Below are 22716 nucleotides of genomic sequence, written 5' to 3'. Positions count from 1 at the left end.
AGCAAAAAAATGTATAATGTTTCTAATTATTTACAGAGTGCGAAGCAAGAGTGTTCGAGTTCAGGTAGCTGTAGAAACCAAAATCCATGGATTTTGTGACTCTCCAGGGCTGAGGTTTCCTGTGGGGATCTACTCTGTGCTAGGCCCTAAGAGAAAAGATGAAAGGAGGGTCCTCATTCTTGAGGGATTCCTGGCCTGGTGAGGGTGAGGAGCTCGTGAATGAGAATTTCAATATAATGTGATAAATTCATGGTGAAGAAAGATGGACATCGTGTTCCAGGAGCACAAACAAAGGTGTTTTGCCCATCTAGTCTAGGGACTTCAAGAAAAGCTTCTCTTTTGAAGGTCTTCAAGAAGGTGGATAAAGGGCAGGGGCATTCTGGTTGAGCGCCCTGAACCTTCCCCAGCGGCTTTGCCTCGTGCCCATATGTACCCTCAGACTGGCTGGGCAGCCCTTCAGGGATTCAGGGGAGCAGATGGTCATTGCTTCCCACCCCCCCTTAATGGATGGAATGGAGTTCTATGGCATCGCTGTCTTTGGGCCCCTGTCACCATCTCTCCCCACCTCTGCCGTCCCTCCAGTAAACTGAAGGTGCAGGGAAGTTTAGAAGGACCACGTCCATCCACAGTAGGATGGAAGAAGGGTTGTCCTGTGGGAATTGGTCTCATGGAAGCTTTCTTAAAAACAATCTTTAGAAAAAGGTATTTGGTTTCAAAGACCATTTCCCAATCTCTCTCTTTCAGTGCCCGAAGTGACGAAACCAAGTTTAAGCCAACCAACGGCCGCCAGCCCAATTGGCAGCTCTCCATCGCCACCAGTCAATGGTGGCAACAATGCCAAAAGGGTGGCAGTGCCGAACGGACAACCGCCAAGCGCCGCCCGCTACATGCCTCGGGAGGTGCCGCCGCGATTCCGTTGCCAGCAGGACCACAAAGTGTTACTAAAACGCGGGCAGCCCCCTCCACCGTCCTGCATGCTCCTCGGGGGTGGGGCAGGGCCTCCTCCCTCCACCGCACCTGGAGCAAACTCAAACAACGCACAAGTGACAGGAACGCTGCTGCAGGGTGACGGTGGGACTGCACCAGGTGAGGGTTCCACGCTGGGAACGGATCCCGCGGCAGCTTTAAAGCTAGTGAGCGTGTCTTCTCTATGGCCTGGTATAGGGTCCACGAAAACCCTTCCTTAGCTGGACTCTTGGGGTCACTCAGAAGACAGGCGAGGATCCCAGGATGAAATGCGCACCAGCGCTTTCTGAAACGGGGTTTTAGCGTCCAGCGTGTGCTCTTGGCACGAGAGCTAATGTGGCTTTGGCTCGTCATCACCATTTGGGACTCTTTTCCCTCCTCAGATGAGCGCATTATAAACCCAAGCGTCCGTAGTTCCAGCCGTCAGCACAAGTGTGTGCTCAGGGTATGACTGGAGGTGGGGCCGGTGCTCAGGCTTGTTCCGAACCTTACCTGCCTGTGCTTCTGCTTGTAGAACACCGGGGGCCTAGAGAGAATCGTCTCTTAGGTTACTCTGTAGAATCTCGTGGGAGGAGATACCAAATAATACCATTCTGTAGTTTTTTATTGGATTTTTAAAATTAATTGTTTCTTTAGGGGATTTTGAGTTTTGTTAAGAACTGTATGTAGGGGCGCCCTGCTGCCACAGTTAGAGTGTGCCCCTCTTGATCTTGGGGTCATAAGTTTGAGTCCCACATTGGATATAGAGCCTACTTTAGACAGACAGGAAAACTGCATGTAGATATAAGGCATCTTTAGCAGAAGGGCTTTACAAGTTTTGAGAGTTTTAATAGGTGAATACTAAATCAGCTAACAGCCGAGAACCTCCAAACATCACCTCCCCCCCTTTTGTTTCAAATCTTATTAACAGATTTCCTCTTAGCTCTTACAAGGTTTTTTTGAGGCTGTACTAAAATTCAGAGCTTGAACGTCATCAGGCCTTGGCAAGAACAAGGAATTGGTCATTGTTAACTGAAAGCATGCTTCATTCTGGTTCTGAGTTTGAACATAGAATTGCCTTGGAAAATTCTGTCACTATCTCTTGTGCAGAGTAAAGATGGAAAGAAACCTCACAGTTACACGGGCTCTCTGCAGACTTTCCTGTGGTGGCCATCAGGCCAGGCCTAAAACAGGCAGAGGAAAGCCTCAGGGCCCCTCCTCAGCAGTTGCAGAAGGAAGTCTGTGCTGGTGGTCATATCAGGTGTTTCTGCAGCCAGATCTAGCCAGGCCTGGATGTAGACATGAGTCCCTCGTTTGCATTCTTAAAACCAAGGAGACCCCCTAAATCTCAAAATAGTTGGAGATTCTCTACTTTCTACACTTAATATGGCTCTGTGCAGTATTTTTTCACTCTTATATTGATTTAAAGCATCTTGGTTAAAATAACTAAAACAAGTTTAGAAGAAATTACTGAGTTAAAAATGTCATTTTTCTTCCCACCAAATATGATAAATTACACCAAGATGTATGCTGAGTCAGACTAATTTGTCAGACTAAGTTCCTTGAGCATACAAGTGATCCATACTCGTCTGCCCCAGCATCTAGCTGGGTGGGCATTCAGCATTCATTAGATGCTTACTGAGCAGCAAAGCACTGGCCACTATGAGGAATTCAAACCTTAGCAAGATAGGGTCTCTGCCTAAGGGAGAGAGCTTCTGGGCAAGTCTCTGTGTTAATGTGGGGGAAGGTAGATGGGAACACAGTACCCCAGCACTGAGCTTTAGACAGGGAAAGGTTATTTTCAAGTGATGAACTAAAAACCAAACCAAAAACCCTCATAGAGGAAATGGCACTTGTACTAGGCCCAGAAAGATGGATAAACTTCAGTATATGAATCCAAACAGGGGAACCAGTAGTACCAGGGTGAGAAGGCACAAGTCGTGGACTGTCGAGGAGTGCAGAATGTAGTCATCCACATAGAAAGTAGTGGAAGATGAGACCAGACAAGTCCGTTGGCTCCAGATTGTGCAGTGTCTTGATCAGACTCGAGTTTAGCTTTGTTCTTGTGCACGAAGAAACTTGTGGAAGCTTCCCATACAGCAGTGATCTAATTGACAGGGTGCTTCAGAGCAATTACTCTAGCCAGGAGTGCTTAGAGTAGATTGGAAATACAAAGCAGCTTCAGCTTGTTACTGCATTGTCTCATGATACAAGAAGGCCCTTCTCTGTCAATAGGAATGACAAGGGGACAGCTTTGAGAAACGTTGTGGAGTGACACTTAGCAATACCGCACCCCTGCAGAATGAGAGAGAAGAGATGACTAGCACAGGTGTAGCACAGTTAACCAAGACAGGCAACTGGGTAGAGAAGCTAGTTTGTGGGGAAAGGGGATGTGTGGCTGTGATTAATCAGATCATCTCTTTCCCAGAGTCAACCCTTGGAGGTGCTGCTGCTTCAAATTATGCAAATTCCACTTGGGGCCCGGGAGCCTCCTCCAACAACGGCGCCTCCCCCAACCCCATTCACATCCGGGACAAGGTGATTGTAGACGGGTCTGACATGGAAGAGTGGCCTTGTATTGCCAGCAAAGACACTGAGTCTTCTTCCGAAAACACCACCGATAACAACAGTGCCTCGAACCCTGGCTCTGAGAAGAGCACTCTGCCAGGAAGCACCACTAGTAACAAAGGAAAAGGGAGCCAGTGCCAGTCTGCAAGTTCTGGGAACGAATGTAATCTTGGGGTCTGGAAATCTGACCCTAAGACTAAATCTGTTCAATCTTCCAACTCTACTACAGAGGGCAACAATGGACTAGGAAATTGGAGGAATGTGAGTGGTCAGGATAGAGTCGGACCTGGCTCTGGCTTCAGCAACTTTAACCCAAATAGCAACCCATCTGCCTGGCCAGCGCTGGTCCAAGAAGGAAATTCTAGGAAAGGGGCATTGGAAACAGATACGAGTAATTCCAGTGCACAGGTTAGCACAGTAGGTCAGGCGTCCAGGGAACAGCAGTCAAAGATGGAAAATGCGGGTGTTAATTTTGTTGTCTCTGGCAGAGAACAGGCTCAAATTCATAACACTGATGGACCAAAAAATGGAAACACTAACTCCTTGAACTTAAGTTCACCAAACCCCATGGAGAATAAGGGAATGCCCTTTGGAATGGGCTTGGGGAACGCCTCCAGGAGCACTGATGCCCCTTCACAAAGCACTGGAGATCGAAAGACTGGGAGTGTTGGATCTTGGGGTGCAGCTAGGGGGCCTTCTGGAACTGACACAGCCTCTGGACAAAGCAATTCTGGAAACAATGGGAACAATGGAAAGGATAGAGAGGACTCCTGGAAAGGAGCTTCTGTTCAGAAATCATCTGGGTCAAAAAATGACTCTTGGGACAACAATAACAGGTCTACGGGTGGGTCCTGGAACTTTGGCCCTCAGGACTCTAACGACAACAAATGGGGTGAAGGGAACAAAATGACATCTGGGGTCTCTCAGGGAGAATGGAAACAGCCGACTGGGTCTGATGAGTTGAAAATTGGAGAATGGAGTGGTCCAAACCAACCAAATTCTAGCACTGGAGCATGGGACAATCAGAAGGGCCACCCCCTCCCTGAAAACCAAGGCAATGCCCAGGCTCCCTGTTGGGGAAGATCTTCCAGCTCCACAGGAAGTGAAGTTGGAGGTCAAAGCACTGGAAGCAACCACAAAGCAGGAAGTAGTGACAGTCATAATTCTGGCCGTCGGTCATACCGGCCCACACATCCTGATTGTCAGGCTGTCTTACAGACTCTTTTGAGCCGAACTGATTTGGACCCCAGGGTGCTCTCAAACACTGGCTGGGGCCAAACTCAAATTAAGCAGGACACAGTGTGGGATATTGAAGAGGTGCCAAGGCCTGAGGGGAAGTCTGACAAAGGAACTGAGGGGTGGGAGAGCGCTGCCACACAGACCAAGAACTCAGGGGGCTGGGGAGACGCACCCAGCCAAAGCAATCAAATGAAGTCTGGATGGGGGGAGCTCTCAGCCTCTACAGAGTGGAAAGACCCCAAGAACACAGGAGGCTGGAATGACTACAAGAACAACAATTCTTCCAACTGGGGAGGCGGACGACCGGATGAAAAGACATCTTCCTCTTGGAACGAGAACTCCAGCAAGGATCAGGGGTGGGGAGGGGGGCGCCAGCCCAATCAAGGATGGACTTCCGGGAAGAATGGTTGGGGAGAGGAAGTTGATCAAGGGAAAAACAGCAGTTGGGAAAGTTCGGCAAGTAAACCTGGGTCTGGGTGGGGTGAAGGAGGGCAGAACGAAATCGGAACTTGGGGGAACAGTGGGAGTGCAAGCCTAGCTTCCAAAGGCGGGTGGGAAGATTGCAAAAGGTCTCCAGCATGGACTGAGACTGGCAGACAGCCCAGTTCCTGGAATAAACAGCACCAACAGCAGCAGCAGCCACAGCAGCCACCGCCACCACAACCAGAGGCTTCCGGTTCATGGGGAGGCCCGCCCCCACCACCTCCAGGCAATGGACGACCTTCCAGTTCCAACTGGAGCAGCGGGCCACAGCCAGTAACCGCTAAGGATGAGGAACCCAGTGGTTGGGAAGAGCCATCCCCACAGTCAATTAGTCGGAAAATGGACATTGATGATGGCACTTCAGCGTGGGGAGACCCTGACAGTTACAACTACAAGAATGTGAATCTGTGGGATAAGAATTCCCAAGGGGGCCCAGCTCCTCGAGAACCAAACCTGCCTACCCCGATGACCAGTAAATCAGCATCAGGTAGGCAGTGGCTGCTTCTTGCGGGGTCAATAAGGAAAAATCCTAAACCGGGGCATTGGTATTTATTCATTTATTCTGCATTTATTCAAGTTGGTTTTGTTCTGGAAATCTTTCTACATTAACCCTACTCGACGGTTAACAGACGCTCTCTTTTTATAAAATGATAGTGATAACAGATGCTGGTGGTACATTTTAATGTTCTTTCTTGGCAAAAGGAAAAAGATGGCCATCCCTGTGTTAGTCTCCCAGAGGGGTTTTTTTTTTTTTTTGTGGTAATTGTATTGGTCTTGCAGAATCCAAAAAATGTATCTTGCTAAACAAACTATGCTCCAGATTTTAAAAATGAAGAATTAAAATAGTAGCAGAAATAGACCTGATTTCCATTCAGTTTCTACCCATGGACATATCCTCTGTGTTTCTCCTTCCCCAGCGAAGGGAGGTATTTTGTGTTGTTCTGGAAGGGGCCGTTGGAATGCTGTAGCACAGCAGGATCTGGAAGTGGAATACTTCACATAAGAAGTTGCTCTCTCATGATACTCACTTGCCCAGAATTAAACTTTCTTCTTCCTCGGTCTGAATAGAAACCATGGCCATACCTGGTAAATTAAAAGTAGTGCTAGTAATACCATCTTTGGCATTGTCAACTTGAATGTCCCCATAAAACATATAATTCAGCAAATTAAGGGGATGCACTCTTCAGGTGGGGTTTTGTTTTTGTTTTTCTTGGTAGAATTAATACTTAGTTTTCCACTCCTCGGGTAAGCATAGTGTTCAGTGAATGTATTTATGGGCACTTAGAAAATGATTGCTTTTAACTAGTTCTCTTTTCCCCCCTCAAATATTGAAAAGAATGAAGCAGGAAATAAAGATCGCTTATTAATTCCCTGTCCAGCATAAGACCTGCTAACATGAAAAAAATTTATTATCCATATAGTAAAAAACCTTTAAACTATATAGAAAAGCGAAATGTAGTGAATAAAAGAATCTTAGCCCCCAGGGTCTCCTCCCACAGGTAATGTCTTAGAGTTTTGTGTCTCATTCAGAAATTTTGTTCATACCTGTAGCAAAATATATCTATCCTTTACAGCTTTTACACAGAAGGGATTGTACTGTATACGCTGTTCTTCACCTTGCTTTTTTCATCATACTTTAAAACTTTCCATGTTAGCACATACATTTTTGTCTTTTATTTGCTTCGTGTACAGTGTTTATTTCATGGGTGACACAATTGGCCTAACCAGTCCCTCTTTGATAGATACTTAGGTCGCTTCCAGATGGTTTCCAGCAGCGATCCAGTGAGCACTGCTGTACCTGTAGGTTTATGTACTTTACAAGTGTATCTATCGTATAGTTTCCTGGCAGAGGAAGTACTGGGCCAGAAGTTAAAGTGACAATGCCCGTTGCCTCCATGAGGGTGGAAGCCGTTCCTATTTCTGCCGGCAGAACCCAGGAGTGCCTGTTTCTCCCACTGTCGCCGCCCCTCCCCCACCCTGGCTCCCTGGCTCCCTGGATATTAGGATGTTTCCTTTAACAGATCCTTCTTAGAGACCCATTTTCTTTCTTTGCAGTCTGGAGCAAAAGCACACCACCTGCTCCAGATAATGGTACTTCAGCTTGGGGTGAGCCAAACGAAAGCAGTCCTGGGTGGGGTGAAATGGATGACACGGGAGCATCGACCACAGGCTGGGGGAACACACCCTCCAACGCTCCAAATGCCATGAAACCTAGTAAGTGTACAGCCTTATTTGTGAGGGAGTCTCCGTTGATCTGGAGGCCAAACATGTTGGTGAGGCGTGGGCTGATGTTTAAACTGTCGTTTCAATGAGACTGAGGACCGTGGACCTTTAATAGACCATCAGTCGCAAATGACCGTGACTTAGCTTTGCGTATGTTAACATGTTTACAGTCTAGAAGACATAAGTTGATTTTGTTGAGTTCATTTTAAGTTAGGTTTAGTATCTGGCCAGATTTGAAATGTTGCCATGGTGCTTTTTTTGCCAGTAACGTAAATATTGCTCACCATCTCTGTTTTGCATCTCTGCCCCTTTGTTAGTATAATTTGAAAAGACTTTTCCTGGCTTTTACTGTGGATCACGGTCTCTGCTGCTCAGTGACTTTATCCTTCTGTTTCTTCCTTGTCCCTTTGTCTCTCCTCTCCTATTTCCACCCACATAGGAACATTTAAGGTTTCTTGAATGCAACAAAGATTTCTTCATTTGAGTTTTTATACGAAGCATGTCACACTTATTCATAATCATTGAAAGTCTAAGCTATCCTTGATCCAGCTGGCAAGTGTAGGCACAGTAATTTGTAAAACTTTGTAAACCGATGCTATGGAATGTTGAAAAATTCAGTTTCAAGTGCCCGTTTTCACTTGTTTGTCGTTGTCTTTAAAAGTATTCCAACATCTCTCTTCTGCCATATTGCAGACTTAAGGAATTATCTTTTGATTTAAAAGTGTGGTCATACTGAGTGCTCAAAATTTGAACTAGAATAACAAATTCTGTTGTCAGTTCTATCATATGGTATGTATGACTCTTAATAGTGCCACATGAAGAAATATAATTTCAGCTATTTTCTAGAAATTGATTCTTGTGTCTGTAATTTGCATTTTAAAAATTACAAATCTCCTTCACTTCATAGAAATAGAAATAGCTTTATAAAGATGATGATTTCATCATGATTTTCACTGTAAAATTGGTTGTATCATCATGGGAAATACCACGCTATAAACTTGAAATAGATCCAAAATGGATGTTGGAAGACATGAACCAGATCCTCGGCACAAGGAGACGCTTGGGCAGTACTGTCAGGATTTCTCCGTGTCTTTCCCAACCTTAGAATCACCCTTCTTCCATCAGAAAACCTTCTCAGTTTAAAAATGTCTTCTCCTCTTCAGGATCGTCTGTAGTTAAAGCTATAATGGTACCTACCCTTTGTCTAGGTAATATAAATGTGGAAGGGGCTAGATTGTTTGCCTTGCCATAGAGATGAGATGGATTAGATATGATGACAAACACCTCAAATGCTGCACTCGTAGGGACTGAGCATTGTGGTTATTGCCATATATAGCTATCGCATACGATTGACCTGTTCTTTTCCTAAAGATTCCAAATCTATGCAAGACGGCTGGGGGGAGAGTGACGGTCCAGTGACGGGAACTCGCCATCCCAGCTGGGAAGAGGAGGATGATGGAGGAGTCTGGAACACCGCCGGCTCTCAGGGAAGTGCTTCCTCCCACAACTCAGCAAGCTGGGGACAAGGAGGAAAGAAGCAGATGAAGGTAGTAGCCCACTTTAGAAATGCTCGAGCTTGCTTCTTCATTCTTAGAAGGCAGAACTGAGAATTTTCTAATGGAGGAGTCCCTGAGGTCCTAAGTAAGGGGGGAAATATTTTCTTAAGAGCAAATAATTACTTCCTCTTCACTCCTCATCTTCCTTCCCCATGACCTTGAAACCTCAAACTACAGAGCTGTTGCTGTGAACAAAGTGGAATTTTCAAAGAGATTTTTTTCACTTTTAGTTTCCATATGATGATAACTCTTTGGAAGCTTTCAAGGCATACCTTATAAATGTTTTATGCTTTTGCATTCTAAAGCCAAGGAAGTCTTTAGGGTAAGTCCCAATGATATATAGAAGAGAAACCAAAGAAAGATAGCTTCTCCAGTGGCAATCAGCATGACTGGTTTTGATCCGATTTCGGGAAATTCCAAAACCCAGAACCATTCTTCCAACAAAGTGAAGTGCCGGTGCGTAGCCCTGCTGTATCTGCCGGCTGATATTATCTATATCCTGTGCCTGTTCTAAAGTTGTCACTTTCCGGAGCGCTTGAGTGGTTCAGTTGGCTAAGCATCTGACTCTTGATTTCAGCGCAAATCTTGATCTCGGAGTCACAGGTTCAAGTCCCACATTGGGCTAAATGCTGCCATGGAGCCTACTTAACTAAAAAAAAGGGGGGGAATAAAGTCGCTTTCCTTGTGTTAGAGCAACTCGGTTTCTACTTTGATTTGCATAATTTGATGAGAACTTTGGTTTCAATCTAGAACAAGTCTCTGAACCTGAACCACTCTCTCAGCAGAGGCGTTCTTTCCCTTCTGCAGGTAAATTGATGGACATAAGGAATGGGCAGTCGTATATTTAATTCCAACATGGGAGCCTTGCTGCCCCGTGAAACATTTCAGTGAACATTGTCCTGGTTTCAAACACCAAGTACCCTCCTGGAAGGTCTTTGGTTGGCTAAGGGGGCTGGCTGTGCCTTCACCCCCTTTATTGCAGGATGCAGTTTTGTTCTGAATAGGGTAGCTCAGTAGCCGAGAACACAGATGGTTCCTGTTGGAGGCATCCTGGGTAAGCAGCCAGTCACAGTTTCCCTCCTAAGGACTTCTGTTCCCTCACCCTAGTCACAGAAGGAATTATTCAGATAAACTGGTCAGCATCTTTGTACTCTCATATTGTCTGGCTTGCTGTGGCTTTGTTTTTGTCATTTACGAATTCCCAATGAGTCGGATTGAAAAGACAGTTGAGGGAGACTGCTGATTGACCCGAAGTGAGCAAGGGAAAGGTGCTGGCCTCGTGGGTGGCCCTGAGACGTAATTGATCCAGCTCAGTGGGAATTCAGTGTTTCTGCCCCGTGACTGACAGTTCTGACCTTTTGTATTCAAGAGCCTTTTTTTCTTAACTGATTGTGATCGAAGGCAGATAACATAAGATTTACCATTTTAGCCATTTTTAGGTGCACAGACAGTTCATTAGTGTTGAGTGCATTCACACTATTGTGCAACTGTCACCACATCTTACCACAAAACTCTTTTCATCCGCAAAACCGAAACTGTTTGCGTTCAACAAAAACTACCAGTTAGTTCTCCCCTCTCTCCAGTGAGGGCTTTCTTGACCTTAAAACCTATAACTGAACTGAAATAAACTTACTCACTTTCAAGAATAATAAAACTGACGTAACAGATATCATCAAAACACAGAGTTTTTATCGGTAGATTATGCAAGTGCACAAAGCCCCATCACCCCGTGTCCCCAACAAGTCCTCATCACAGTTCCACCTGCCTCCTCCATAGAAGTAAAAGAGGAGCTGATGCTGGGTGTCCTGTTTAAGGAAGAAACTAGGTCCCTTGAGAAACAAAAACCCAGGCGCACCTGGGTGGCTCAGTCGGTTAGGTGTCTGCCTTCACTCAGGTCATGATCTCAGGGTCGTGGAATCTAGTCCTGCATCAGGCTCCCTGCTCAGCGGGGAGTCTGCTTCTCCCTTTCCCTCTGCCCCTCCCCACTGCTCGAGCTCATGCTCGCTCTGTCTTAAATAAATAAGTAAAATCTTTAAAAAAAAAAAAAAAAGAAAAGAAAAGAAACAAAAACTCAGCATCTGCCTTACTTTACAGTAAGATCCGTGAGGTCTTCCACTAGGCCTCTTTCCTATTGGGGACCTTGGTTGTTTATACTGTTAAATAAGCTGATGAAGGGTACGTGGATGAGTCCTCGTTGTTTGCACACAGAAACTAATGACCAGCTTAAATAGCCCATTTTAATAGGTTAGTGCCTATTTATTTTATAATAGGCACTAGCATCAAACTCTTCTACTACAAACTGGGTTACAAGAAGATAGTAAAGGGGAAAGTACTAGGACGCAAACATTGTGTTTGTGATCTGACATTGTGATCTGATATTGACCTTCTTCTGTTTGTAAGGTAAAAATACCAGCAGACCTGGGTGCCTGGGTGGCTCAGTCAGTTAAGCATCTGCCTTCAGCTGAGGTCATGATCCCAGGGTCCTGGGATCTAGTCCCACATCAGGCTTCCTGCGCAGTGTGGAGTCTGCTTCTCCCTCTCCCTCTGCCATTCCCCCTGGGGGCGTGGGGGAACCCGACTGTATATTTTTCCAGTTAATTCTAATTCAATGTGACAAAAGAAAAATGAAAACACAGATAGAACTAAAGCTTATTAATCTTTCATCCTAATAGATTAAATATCAAAATAACCATAGTTAAAGAGGGAAATTTGGGCTCTAAAAGGTAAACTGTTGGTTCTGCATTTTCAGTCAGTACTTAAATGCAACTCAGATATGAAGTGAGATAAAATAATTTGGTTCTGAGGTTACATATTTCATTTCTGTAGTGCTCACTGAAAGGAGGAAACAATGATTCATGGATGAATCCTCTTGCCAAACAGTTTTCAAATATGGGATTGCTGGTAAGTTTCGTTTTCTTTTATGTGTAATATAGCCCAGCTTTTACTTTTAGTACAGATGTTAAAACCACTGCCACATAGAGTACAACATCACAGGGTTAGAAACTGGTTAAACAGTGTTTCTGATTTAAGCAATATTTGTCTTCTATTCTTTTATTCTTAGTGATCTACTCCAATATTTAATGGTTATGGCTTTTGAGTTTGTAGTCCTTGTAACCTTTTCCTTAGGTGGCTAGAGGAAGAAAGAGCCAAGCCTTAAAACTTGTAGAATTTTCCCTGACTATTCCTGTATCAGGTTTAATATTACAGTTTTTAAAACGGCAGCAACAGCAAAATTACTAGAGAAAATATTTGTAATTAATTATATAGGAAATTCTTGGAGGACTTCTCTTTTTTTTTTCTTTCCCTTATCTCTTGGGAGCATCATGGGGACACCCCGTCCCTGGTTGCCAAAAGACAAATAGCTTGACTTGGCTGCACATTTCCAAATTTGATGACTTGACGAGTCACGAGAAGAAGTTGTCATCATTTGGCTGACACTCATGGAATTTGATCCTGAGCCGACTGGAGCTTGAGGACAGGGTTTTATTTCTCTAAGCGGCTATTTAGCTATTGCTGTGTCCATAGAATTACTAAAGCTAATTCTGTGTGAAAATTGAATTTGGGAGTATAGACACCAATGGCAATCAAATTAGTCGTATCCCGAATGATCTTGTCTTCATCCCTGTGTAAGGTTCACATCAAAGGACCGTGTATGGTGCCTGTCAGACGCCACATGTAAATAATGCCATTTTTTTCCCTCTGGTGCAGACATTGAATTCAAATCTTTAATCCTCCCTCCCTGTTGCTTCTCTTTCAGAGTCAAACTGAAGATAATCCAGGCAGCAAAATGGATTTGTCTGTAGGTGTGTATCACTCCACAGATAAGAATGGAATATATTGTTGTTAATGATGCCACGTTGGATCCCTGCTCAGTTTGAGTTGGGGTGGGTGCTATTCAGCAGACGTGAAGGACTGTCCTAGACACTAGGTGGGGGTTGAAAACTCAAACGGCTGTAGGATCCAGGAAAGTCCTGTAAATGAATGGTGTGTGCCAGGTAGGAGAAAGTGGGAGTTGGAGGCCACTGGTTACTGTGGGGGCATATGTACCCATTTACAAGATCTAGGATTCAGCTTTGTCAGAGCTTTCAGTTTACAAGCAAGGCCAGAAATACATACATGGACAACCTGATACTTAAATATTGGAAGCTAATTCAGATTTTTTTTTAAAGATTTTATTTATTTTTTTGACAGACGGAGCTCACAGAGAAGCAGGCAGAGAGAGGAGGAAGCAGGCTCCCTGCTGAGCAGAGAGCCTGATGCGGGGCTCGATCCCAAGACCCTGGGATCATGACCTGAGCTGAAGGCAGGGGCTTTAACCCACTGAGCCACCCAGGTGCCCCGCTAATTCAGATTTTAAGAACTGCAGTGTGTGGCGGTACCTGGGTGGCCCAGTGGGTTAAGCCTCTGCCTTTGGCTCAGGTCATGATCTCAGGGTCCTGGGATCGAGCCCCACATTGGGCTCCTTCCTCAATGGGAAGCATGCTTCCCCCCCAACCCCCGCCTGCCTCTCTCCCTACTTGTGATCTCTTTCTCTGTCAAATAAATAAAATCTTTAAAAAAAAAAAAAAAAAAGAACTGTGGTGTGTGGCCGAACAAAGTATCCTGTGGCCCTGCCAGCCTCTGCTCTCAGCTTGCTAGTCCTGTCTGCCCTGGGATGTTGCATTATTGACGAGCTCACCCACTGCAAATGGGCCAGATGCAGCGTCTGCCCTTCATCTGTGGGGTCGTCCCCATGACCCTGTTGCTCACCTTGAGGAACTAAAAAGAATCAAACCAGGAAGAAAGACAGTCCTTGGTCATAAGGGAGATTGTCTTTGATCTATGATATTTTTAAAATCTAAGAATAACAAAAAAGCGTGCTTCCAGGAGCTCTGATCATGTCAGTGTATGATAGCAAATTTTCAGAGCAGCGAAGAAAATGAGGAATAACCGTGGTACTTAATGTGTTCAACTCTGATTTCTAAATTCTAGAGCAACAGCTGTGCCTCTTAGGCCTTTTTATTCCCAATAACTGTTTCACAGCCCCATCCATTTATCTAGCAGATGCTAAAAGGGCAAGAGACAAATTTTCTCCCCCAGGACAATTGAATCTATGAGCAAGTGATATTCCTCAAACATGTCAATAACTGGTGGGAATATTTTTTTAGTCAGGTTTTTACCGGGTCGTGTCTGAGTCTCTCTCTCAGTCCTCCATTGAAAACAAGTTAAAACTGATACGGGTTTTTTAAAAAGGAACAAAAGGGCCCACATGCGCTCGAGGGAGGGTTCCCCAGCAGCCTGAGCCAGTGAGATCCCTTGTGGGCTACACCCAGCACCTAAGGGACAAGAGTGGGGCTGGTAACTCCTTGTCGTGAGGGAGACTTTGGTTCTTGAAATATTCACTTCTTCTGTGCTCTTTTTCAGGGAGCCTTCCAGATAAAAAATTTGACGTGGACAAACGAGCGATGAATCTCGGGGATTTTAATGATATCATGAGGAAGGATCGATCTGGGTTCCGTCCACCTAATTCCAAAGACATGGGAACCACAGATAGTGGGCCTTATTTCGAGAAGGTGAGTCAGATCCTTGGTTTCACACAATAATTCATGTGAACCACTTGGGTTCCCATTTGTTCTTTTGATAATCAGCATAGAATTACTGAATTAATTAATGAGCAAAACGCAAACATCACCTGCATTTAAGTGGTGACATAAAAACAGTCGATGTCGACAGGTGATTAGGCAGAAGCTAGAACCATCTGTCTTTAGTATGTGAAGAAGGTCTGAGTCTTTAGATATTTTATGAAGTTCAGAGGGGGGTGGGAAATGAATGATCTGACTTTTTACAGTACGGGAAATGCACATTCGAAACATGTAGAAGAAATTTATTTATTCTGAATTCTTTTCTCTGCTGCTGCACAATGAGAAATTAAATTTGGGATCTTGTGCCAACAGTCCGTATCTCCTAAGGCCTTGCCTTCCAGCCTCAGAACTTTCTCTTTTGTTATTTCTAAGAGAGTTCCTTTGTTCTTTCTCCATGTCCCTAGTGACCTGTTTTTAGTTACAATGGTATACTGTCCAAATTCTCAACTACCTTATTTAAAGAAGTTGTTTATACCTATTTATTTTGATTTTTATCATTCCTAATGGAGGAAGTAATTCCTTGATGGAGAATACTGATTTGCCATGGCCCTGGCTCTGCAGAAAGCAATGAAAACCAGAAGTTTTACGCTGATGCCGCTGTTCCAGGCAGCAACAGATTCACAGGAGTATTACTCTGGCTTCTCTTTCAGCAGCCACCTATAGTAATCAGTATTAGAAGCAAAAAAGTAAAGAATCTGGCAGTTTTTATCCTAGTGCAATGGACAGAATGTGTTACTGATTTAGAGGATAAGAAAAAAAATCTGTATCAGAGATGACAGATGGTGTCTTTTGGGCCAAGTATAATGACTCTTACCAAATCCAAATTCCATCCTCGTTTATTGCTAATACACTCTAACTCTGTTTGTTCCTAGTGTTTCTCTCTTGTCCCTTCTTGCATTCTGTTGCTTCACTAACCAACACTCATTGTGATTGGCTAACTCCTACTACTTTTCAGCTGACTTTGCCTTTCTCCAATCAAGATGGGTGCCTTGGGGATGAGGCTCCCTGCTCTCCCTTCTCCCCTTCTCCCAGCTACAAGCTGTCTCCCTCTGGTTCCACACTACCCAACGTCAGCCTTGGAGCAATCGGCACAGGGCTCAACCCCCAAAACTTCGCTGCTAGACAAGTAAGGAGGCCTCTCAAATTTACAACTGCTTGGCTGTGGCCTCGCCTTGGCCCTGGTCTGCAGTTCATTGCATCATTTGTCTGTCTTGGGAAATTTGTTGATTACTGAATGCACAGAATGATACTAAGTATAGGCTTTAGATCTCTTAGCCCGTAGAACCCATCTCTCCTCATACTTTCTCAACGTGGATTTTATTTAAATCTGTTTCTTTTGTCTTCTCATTTTTGGTTCCAAGTTAAGCTAAGTTCCTAAGAACTACTTTAGGAAAATGTTAAAGAGGCTATGTAGGTATTTTATGTTATCTGACTTAGCAACAAATTTGCCGTTTTTAACCTTGGATTGAATGGCCAGTGATATTTTTGAAGTCCTTTCACCTTAGTAAAACTTCTACTTAGAAAATAACAGCAAAACTAGTAAGAGCAAATACTGGAATGTTACAACATCTTAAGGGTGTCTTTAAGGGTAAAAGACGATAATTACCCCGAGAGAGGTAATCTGATAGGAGAGAATGAAGTTTTGGGAAGACTGGACATTGCTCAGACATGGCGGCCTATTTGCTAGGGGCGGGCCTTAGCCCTCCCGAGGACGCGGGGAGAGACAAGCACCAAGAGTGACACTGGCAGGGTAGGCCCCTGGGGCCCCCTCCCCTCCGTGGGCCTGACGCAGTGCCGCAGGCCTCTGTCACCCCACAGCAGCTCCAGGGTAGTTCTCAGGGAGAAAACCAGGAATTTGGAGACCATTCTGTGACAGTGACTCCAGTGATGATATTTTCCTAGCCACAGTTCTATGGCCACTTCCTGTCACTGTGACTCTCACCTCAGGATGTCATGGAAGGACATTTAATTTTTAATTGTATCCATTCTGTTTCCACATACTGACTTTCACATACAAGTGAAAGGATGTTACAGAACACCTCTCACACCATAGTCCTCGTTGCACACAGGTCTTTCATACACTTTCATTATTGCTGTAGCACATTTTAAAAATGGATCATATGATATCCTCGTGTTCAGTTGGTTATTTCTGGTTTGGGAGTTATGGGTAATTTCTTATTTTCTTTTTTTATATTTCTTGTGTTTTTCTTAATGCTTCCACAGAGACCATAGACCTATTTTGCTTATATAAACAAACAAGAAATAATTATATCAGTGGTTTGGGGCAGCTCTCTTTTTGGAGTGAAATATAGAAAATATAAAATAGTCCTAATACTCTTGATTAATGATGATTACAAACATGCCTACAGGATCGTGCATTTATCAAGAGCCATTAGTATATAATTTTTATTTTATTTTATTATTATTTTTTATGATTTTATTTATTTATTTAACACAGAGAGAGAGAGAGAGAGAGAGAGAGGGATCACAAGTAGGCCGAGAGGCACGCAGAGAAGGTGAGGGTAAGCAGGCTCCCTGCAGAGCAGAGAGCCCGATGCGGGGCTCGATCCCAGGACCCTGAGAGCATGACCTGAGCCAAAGGCAGAGGCCCAACGCACTGAGCCACCCAGGCGCCCCTGTAATTTTTAATATAATAGACCAGCCAAAGTAGCTGGCACTGGGCTCGAAGAAAAGGTCATTCCTCTTTGGGTTGTTTTTTTTTTTTAATCCTAAAAATGGAATGCTGCAAAGTCCATTGTGAATCCGGTGGGTACGTGTGTCGTGGTTCTTTTATACCATTTTCATGCAGCCTTAATATAGTTCATAATTCATAATTAAAAATTAAAATGGAAGATTTTTATTTTCAAATCACAGATTACAGTCAGCTTGGTAACTTGGTTTATAATTTATATACCTTTTTGTGTTAAACACTACATTTGAGGCAGCGATCACCATTAAATACTAGGACTCAGGTCAGCATAAAAGCCTTGTATTCAGCAGTGAAGCTCTAGAAATAACCAGATAAACTGCCGTGAACATACATATAAGCATTGGATGATCATTTTCCTAATTTCTAAATACAGTCTTAAAAAACTATGTATGATTGCCACTAGCCATGTTATCCCAAGCCAAGAAAATATGGAGTCTGTGGCAGTGCCAAAGCTCCATATTTAAAAAGAAGGAAGGTGTTTTGGATAGACTGCTATTGACTCATCTGTACTATGATCCATATCAGATGTATCTCAGGGCTTGATATGGCTTTAGAGACACTTGATAAAGCAGACTTAAAACCTCTGGGCGGTGGGGTGGGGATGGCATCTGTACACTGGGAATGTGCAAATAGGGTCTGATTTTACAAAAACGAAAAAAGGCAAATGCTTTCTAATATTTCTTACCAAAAGAGGGGTTGGAATTTAAAGCAGTTTTGGACTTTTTAAAACATGGATTCTGACAAGGACTTCAGCTACCAGAAATCCTACCATCCGAGGACCCAACCATGAATAATTCACATCTGATAACAAGGTCATTACTTTTATAGTAAAATGTGAGAATGATCTTAGCAGAATTTTCTCAGTGAAACAGGTGTTTCCCATGTTCTTGAGAATGATCAGTAGGTAAGCTACCAGCTACCACGATCTTAGAAAAATCAGAGCCAAACCACGTCACCTTAGAGTGACAGTTTGATTAGTAAGGCAGGGGAAGTGGCGACATTACAGCTTGTAGAATTAAAGGTCTTTTCATGTTTAAACAGTCTTTGGGGAGATTGGAAATTCAGGATGGATCTCTGATTTTCTTTTGTGAGATATACACAGATTTTGATTGCCTTTTCTACTTTATGTTCATAGCCATTTTTGTTTTCAGTGCCTTTAAGTTCATTAATTTCCTGGTAGCAGTCCCTTAATCTGTCTTGAATCATTAAGCCATTGAAATATCTTTAGTGTTCTAGAACTTAGTGGTGCTGTTACAAAATTCTTCCTTAAAATTACCTTAATCCCCACTGTGCCAAGGAGAAGATGGTGACTTCAGTTCAGAATATACATACTTGTATTAGCAGTGGAAGGGCTGTCTTCACCAAAGATACTCAGTGGGATGTTGTCAAGTGTGTGGAATTGGTGGGTCGTGACATTTGCATCCTATAGACTGGCCCTTTATTGATTTCTGGGAGTACAGAGAGGGAAGTTTTAAGCTGGTGGTGGACAGACAGAATGGAAAATTAATGTAACCTGCTCATGGGGTCCGTCCAAGAGTGTTTAATGTGTTTTCAGAACATAGAGGTGGGCTTAGTTAATTTGAATGTGAAACAAGGAAGAAGGTTCGGGGAAGTCTTCCTTTGTGAGGATGACCTCTGAGCTGGGCCTCAAAGAGGCCAAGTGAAGATGGTGTAGAAGCTTTCCTCAGACAGAGAGAACAGTGTCAAGTTCTTCGCTGAAGGGCTTTTTCTCAGCTTGAAACAAGTCAGAACAGAAGGGCCATCTTACAAACCAGTCTTGTGTAGCTCTTTGATTGGAATAGTCTAGAAGTACTCCAGTGAGTTGATCCTCCAGAAATCAGGGAATTAAGCTTATTTTTAACCAGACTAATGTTCATACATTGGAATGAGAGGTTACAGGTGAGTAATGGTTTTTTTTGGTGTCCCAGTAATGGTTTTTCACTTTTTCCCTTTTCTGCTTTTCTTTTTCTTTTTCTTTTTTTTAAAAACCTCACTCTTGGTTTAGATTTTCTCATCTAGCAAAGAAGGGATCAAGCAGACCCAAGACAGGGAAAGGTGTTCAGATCTCAAGTTGGGTTCTCATGGGGCTGTACTACAATTTGGTGGCTCTGATTCTATGATTGAACTAATTCAGAGACATTAATGTCCTAGTGTTGTTTTAAAGTTGGTACTATTCAGATGGCTGCATTGTACTCAGGTGCCTTTTCAAGATGGAGCTCAGATTATTGGACTTGAAAATAAATTTGGTAAATTCAATCTTAAGAAAGAAAAAAGAGAGCAGTTGAAATAAACACTGTAGTGCCTATACCTTTCAATGACAAAAAAAAATTGTGCATTTTTTTTAACATTTGACCAAATTTAACTCTTCTGGTTGTAGAGTGCATCCGACTGCAGGGGTGGTGGTGCTGTGTGCATGATTTGATTTGAATAATTTCCCCAAACATTCTAAGACCAGGAAATTTTTAGTTAGAAAATTCTGTGATTCCATGGAACACAGGCTATGATTCTTCTGAGGGATAGAAAACCAGAACTGTTTCTTTTTTGCATTTTCTTACATTAACAAAAAGCCTTACTGTTGCTGTTCGTTTACAGGGTGGCAATCATGGTTTGTTTGGAAATAGCACAGCACAATCGAGAGGTATGCACACACCGGTGCAGCCACTAAGTTCTTCTCCTAATCTCCGGGCGCAAGTGCCTCCCCAGTTTATTTCCCCCCAGGTAAGCAATTTTGTGTTTCCACAGTTCAGTAGTAAAGCCTATCCAGGTGGTTATTTGTCACCAACAGGCAGGTTTTATGGGCATAAAAGGAATAATAGTTACCTAAATGTCTAAAATGTAAAAAATCCAGATCAAGATTTGGGAAAACAAAACGAAACAAAACCAAGCACATGCAGGAGGAGGGGCAGGAGAACCAGGCTCCGCACTGAGCAGGGAGCCTGACTTGGGTCTGGATCCCAGGACCTGCCTGAGCCGAAGGCAGACGCTTAGCTTACGGAACTACCCAGGTCAAGCCCCCAAATCAAGATTTTTAGAAAAAATGTCAAACTCAGTTCTTTAATGTATCATACATACAAAGATGTTTTTGCATGAAAACCATTCTGATTATATTCCTTTTAGGTGTCTCTATATTTTTCTAATGCTGCATTTGTTATTTTCTTTGTGCGTAAATAAAACTACTTTGTAAATCCCGATGCGTCAACACTCTGAAGTTGGTTGCCCTTGAGGATCCACCAACACATAAGCAGGAGAATAACCAGGCTCTGGGTTACTCTGAGAAGTTTTGAGGAGATAGATGTTGAAGTACTAACTAGGTGCTCTGGAAGGGGGATTGGGAAAAAATGAAATGGCAGAGACTTACTCTTGGAGCATCTCTGTGTTGTGGGGTATATAGTCTTTGGGGAGACCTTTTTTTTTTTTTTTTTTTAAGATTTTATTTATTTGACAGAGATCACAAGTAGACAGAGAGAGAGAGGAAGGGAAACAGGCTCCCCACTCAGCAGAGAGCCCGATGCAGGGCCCAATCCCAGGACCCTGAGATCATGACCCGAGCCGAAGGCAGAGGTTTTAACCCACTGAGCCACCCAGGTGCCCCTGGGGAAACCTTTTAGGTCCGTTTCTTAGTAGGAGATGTGCCGTGAGTTGTTGGCAAGGTATGGGGAGAGATTTGGGCCACAAACTGTCCCTCATACCTCTTTGTGAGAAAATAGGTCTGAGGAGCAGTATAAAAGCTATGAGTCCATGTAAGGATTCAGCAAGTGACTTAGTCTCCTTAGAATGTCACTTCAGTGAACTAAGATAAAGAGCTCTGAGTCTGTCCCATCCTCTAGAAGGGGGTGGGACACTTACTAGGTCCAACCATCAGGTTATGAAGGGTCAGGTTTTGTTGCTGTTTTGTTTTTGAGATATCTTGTAAAACTTAGACTTAAAATATTTATTTGAAACCATATCCTATAGATTTCAGATTCTGTGTTTGACATTAGGTCTGTAACTATCTTAGCAGGAGAGGAAATGTTCATCACGTCACCCTCCCGTCTCCATGGTCCTGTGCCAGGGGTCTGGGAGTCCTCTTGGTGTCCCTCCTTCCTTGCCCCTGTCTCTAAGTCCTGGTCATCCTCCAGGCCTCAGGTAGCCGTCTGTCCTCTAGACAGAGCTGCTCCCGACTTTCCCAGTGCTCCACGGTCACTGTGTCTTCCTAACTCCTAGCGTGTCTGGGTCAGGCAACAGTCCTGTGGTTATCAGATGTCTGCGGTGTGCCCAGTGGTGGTATTGGCCTTGCACAGACGAAGAAATTGCCGTCTCCTGTCATACCCTCCTGGAGTTGGTGGGGGTGATGGCAGAACAGTCAGCAAATAGGCACCACGATCAATGTTACATAGAAATGTTCAGCGCAGTTTGGGATATGGGTGAGGCCTCACACTAGGAGTGGCATTTAAGCTGGGTCTTGAGGCGTGAGTCCGAGTTTGCTGAGCACCACCAGGGTAAAGGTGCCTTCTAAGCAGCAGGAACGGCTTGGACGAGGAGTAGTCATATCTGGAAGAACATGGTGTGTTTGGGAAAATGCAATCGATTTGAATAGTTAGGTTGAGGCAGTTCCATGGTATAATGAGGAGCACTCTGGACTCCGAATAGTTAGGTTGAGCTTGTTGACGCACATGGAAGTGGTCTGCAGTGGAAGAGGAAAAAACAAGTCAGGAAGTTCGGCACTGGTTTCCGAAAAGCTTTGTTTGCTAAGGAGTTTGGACTTTGTCCCTTGGAACCGTTATCTGGGTTGCTACTTAAAAATACAGTTCCCAGGTCTCCCCCAATCTACTGAGACAGAATCTTGGGAGGCAGAGCCTAGTCACCCCCTGGTGATTTTTATCTGCACCCTAAAGTTTAGCTGCTGTTGCCATAGATACTGCAGCATTGGGCAAGATTTTTCAGCTGAGTGGCAATGCAGGGAAACTTAACGTTTTAGAAAATAACATTGACGTAGATGGAGAGGACATGTTTGAATGGCAGACATACTAGAGCGAAGGACTCCACGTAAGGTGGTAGCAGCAAGATGGTGTGAAGAGCGAGCGAGCGAGATGGTGTGATTAAGATGGTGTGAAGGTTACAGATGACCTTCGTGCTGTGGAATGTCTTGGTCTCTTCTCCAGTCTCCTTATTGGCGTATCAGCCACATCTGACATAGAGGATTGCGCCCTCCCTTCGGAAACCTTTCATTCATCTGGCTTTGGGACACCTTGTACAGTGGTTCTCCACGTGCCTTGCCTTGTCCATCTCCTTTGCAAGTTCCTCCTTACCTCCGCAACATGAAACATCAGAGAGCCCCAGTCTGAGTCCTCCACCCTCTTCTCACCACCTGCAGCCACTGCTGGGTGATTTT

General features: G+C 44.0%; 1 protein-coding gene across 7 annotated transcripts in view; it reads left to right on the top strand.

Moving 5' to 3' along the window:
- TNRC6B (trinucleotide repeat containing adaptor 6B) overlaps window positions 1-22716 on the top strand; it is a 67282-nt gene that overhangs the window by 6203 nt on the left and 38363 nt on the right. For 2 of the 7 annotated variants that reach the window (XM_032346202.1, XM_032346201.1), the window contains exons 2-11: window positions 745-1086; window positions 3374-5722; window positions 7291-7449; window positions 8830-9005; window positions 9765-9821; window positions 11841-11915; window positions 12772-12817; window positions 14418-14566; window positions 15591-15761; window positions 19938-20063. In XM_032346202.1, coding sequence (XP_032202093.1) covers window positions 888-1086; window positions 3374-5722; window positions 7291-7449; window positions 8830-9005; window positions 9765-9821; window positions 11841-11915; window positions 12772-12817; window positions 14418-14566; window positions 15591-15761; window positions 19938-20063 — 3507 coding nt within the window. In that variant the 5' untranslated portion in view covers window positions 745-887. Of the gene's footprint in view, window positions 1-28; window positions 205-744; window positions 1087-3373; window positions 5723-7290; window positions 7450-8829; window positions 9006-9764; window positions 9822-11840; window positions 11916-12771; window positions 12818-14417; window positions 14567-15590; window positions 15762-19937; window positions 20064-22716 lie in introns of those variants that run through there. The other 5 variants (XM_032346197.1, XM_032346199.1, XM_032346198.1 and 2 more) reach the window with 5 other exon arrangements.

The sequence above is a fragment of the Mustela erminea genome, chromosome 6 (genome assembly GCF_009829155.1).
Source record: "Mustela erminea isolate mMusErm1 chromosome 6, mMusErm1.Pri, whole genome shotgun sequence".
Classification (NCBI taxonomy): Eukaryota; Metazoa; Chordata; class Mammalia; order Carnivora; family Mustelidae; genus Mustela; species Mustela erminea.
Note: the sequence above shows the minus strand (reverse complement) of the source record. Positions and strands in the feature narration are given on the sequence as shown.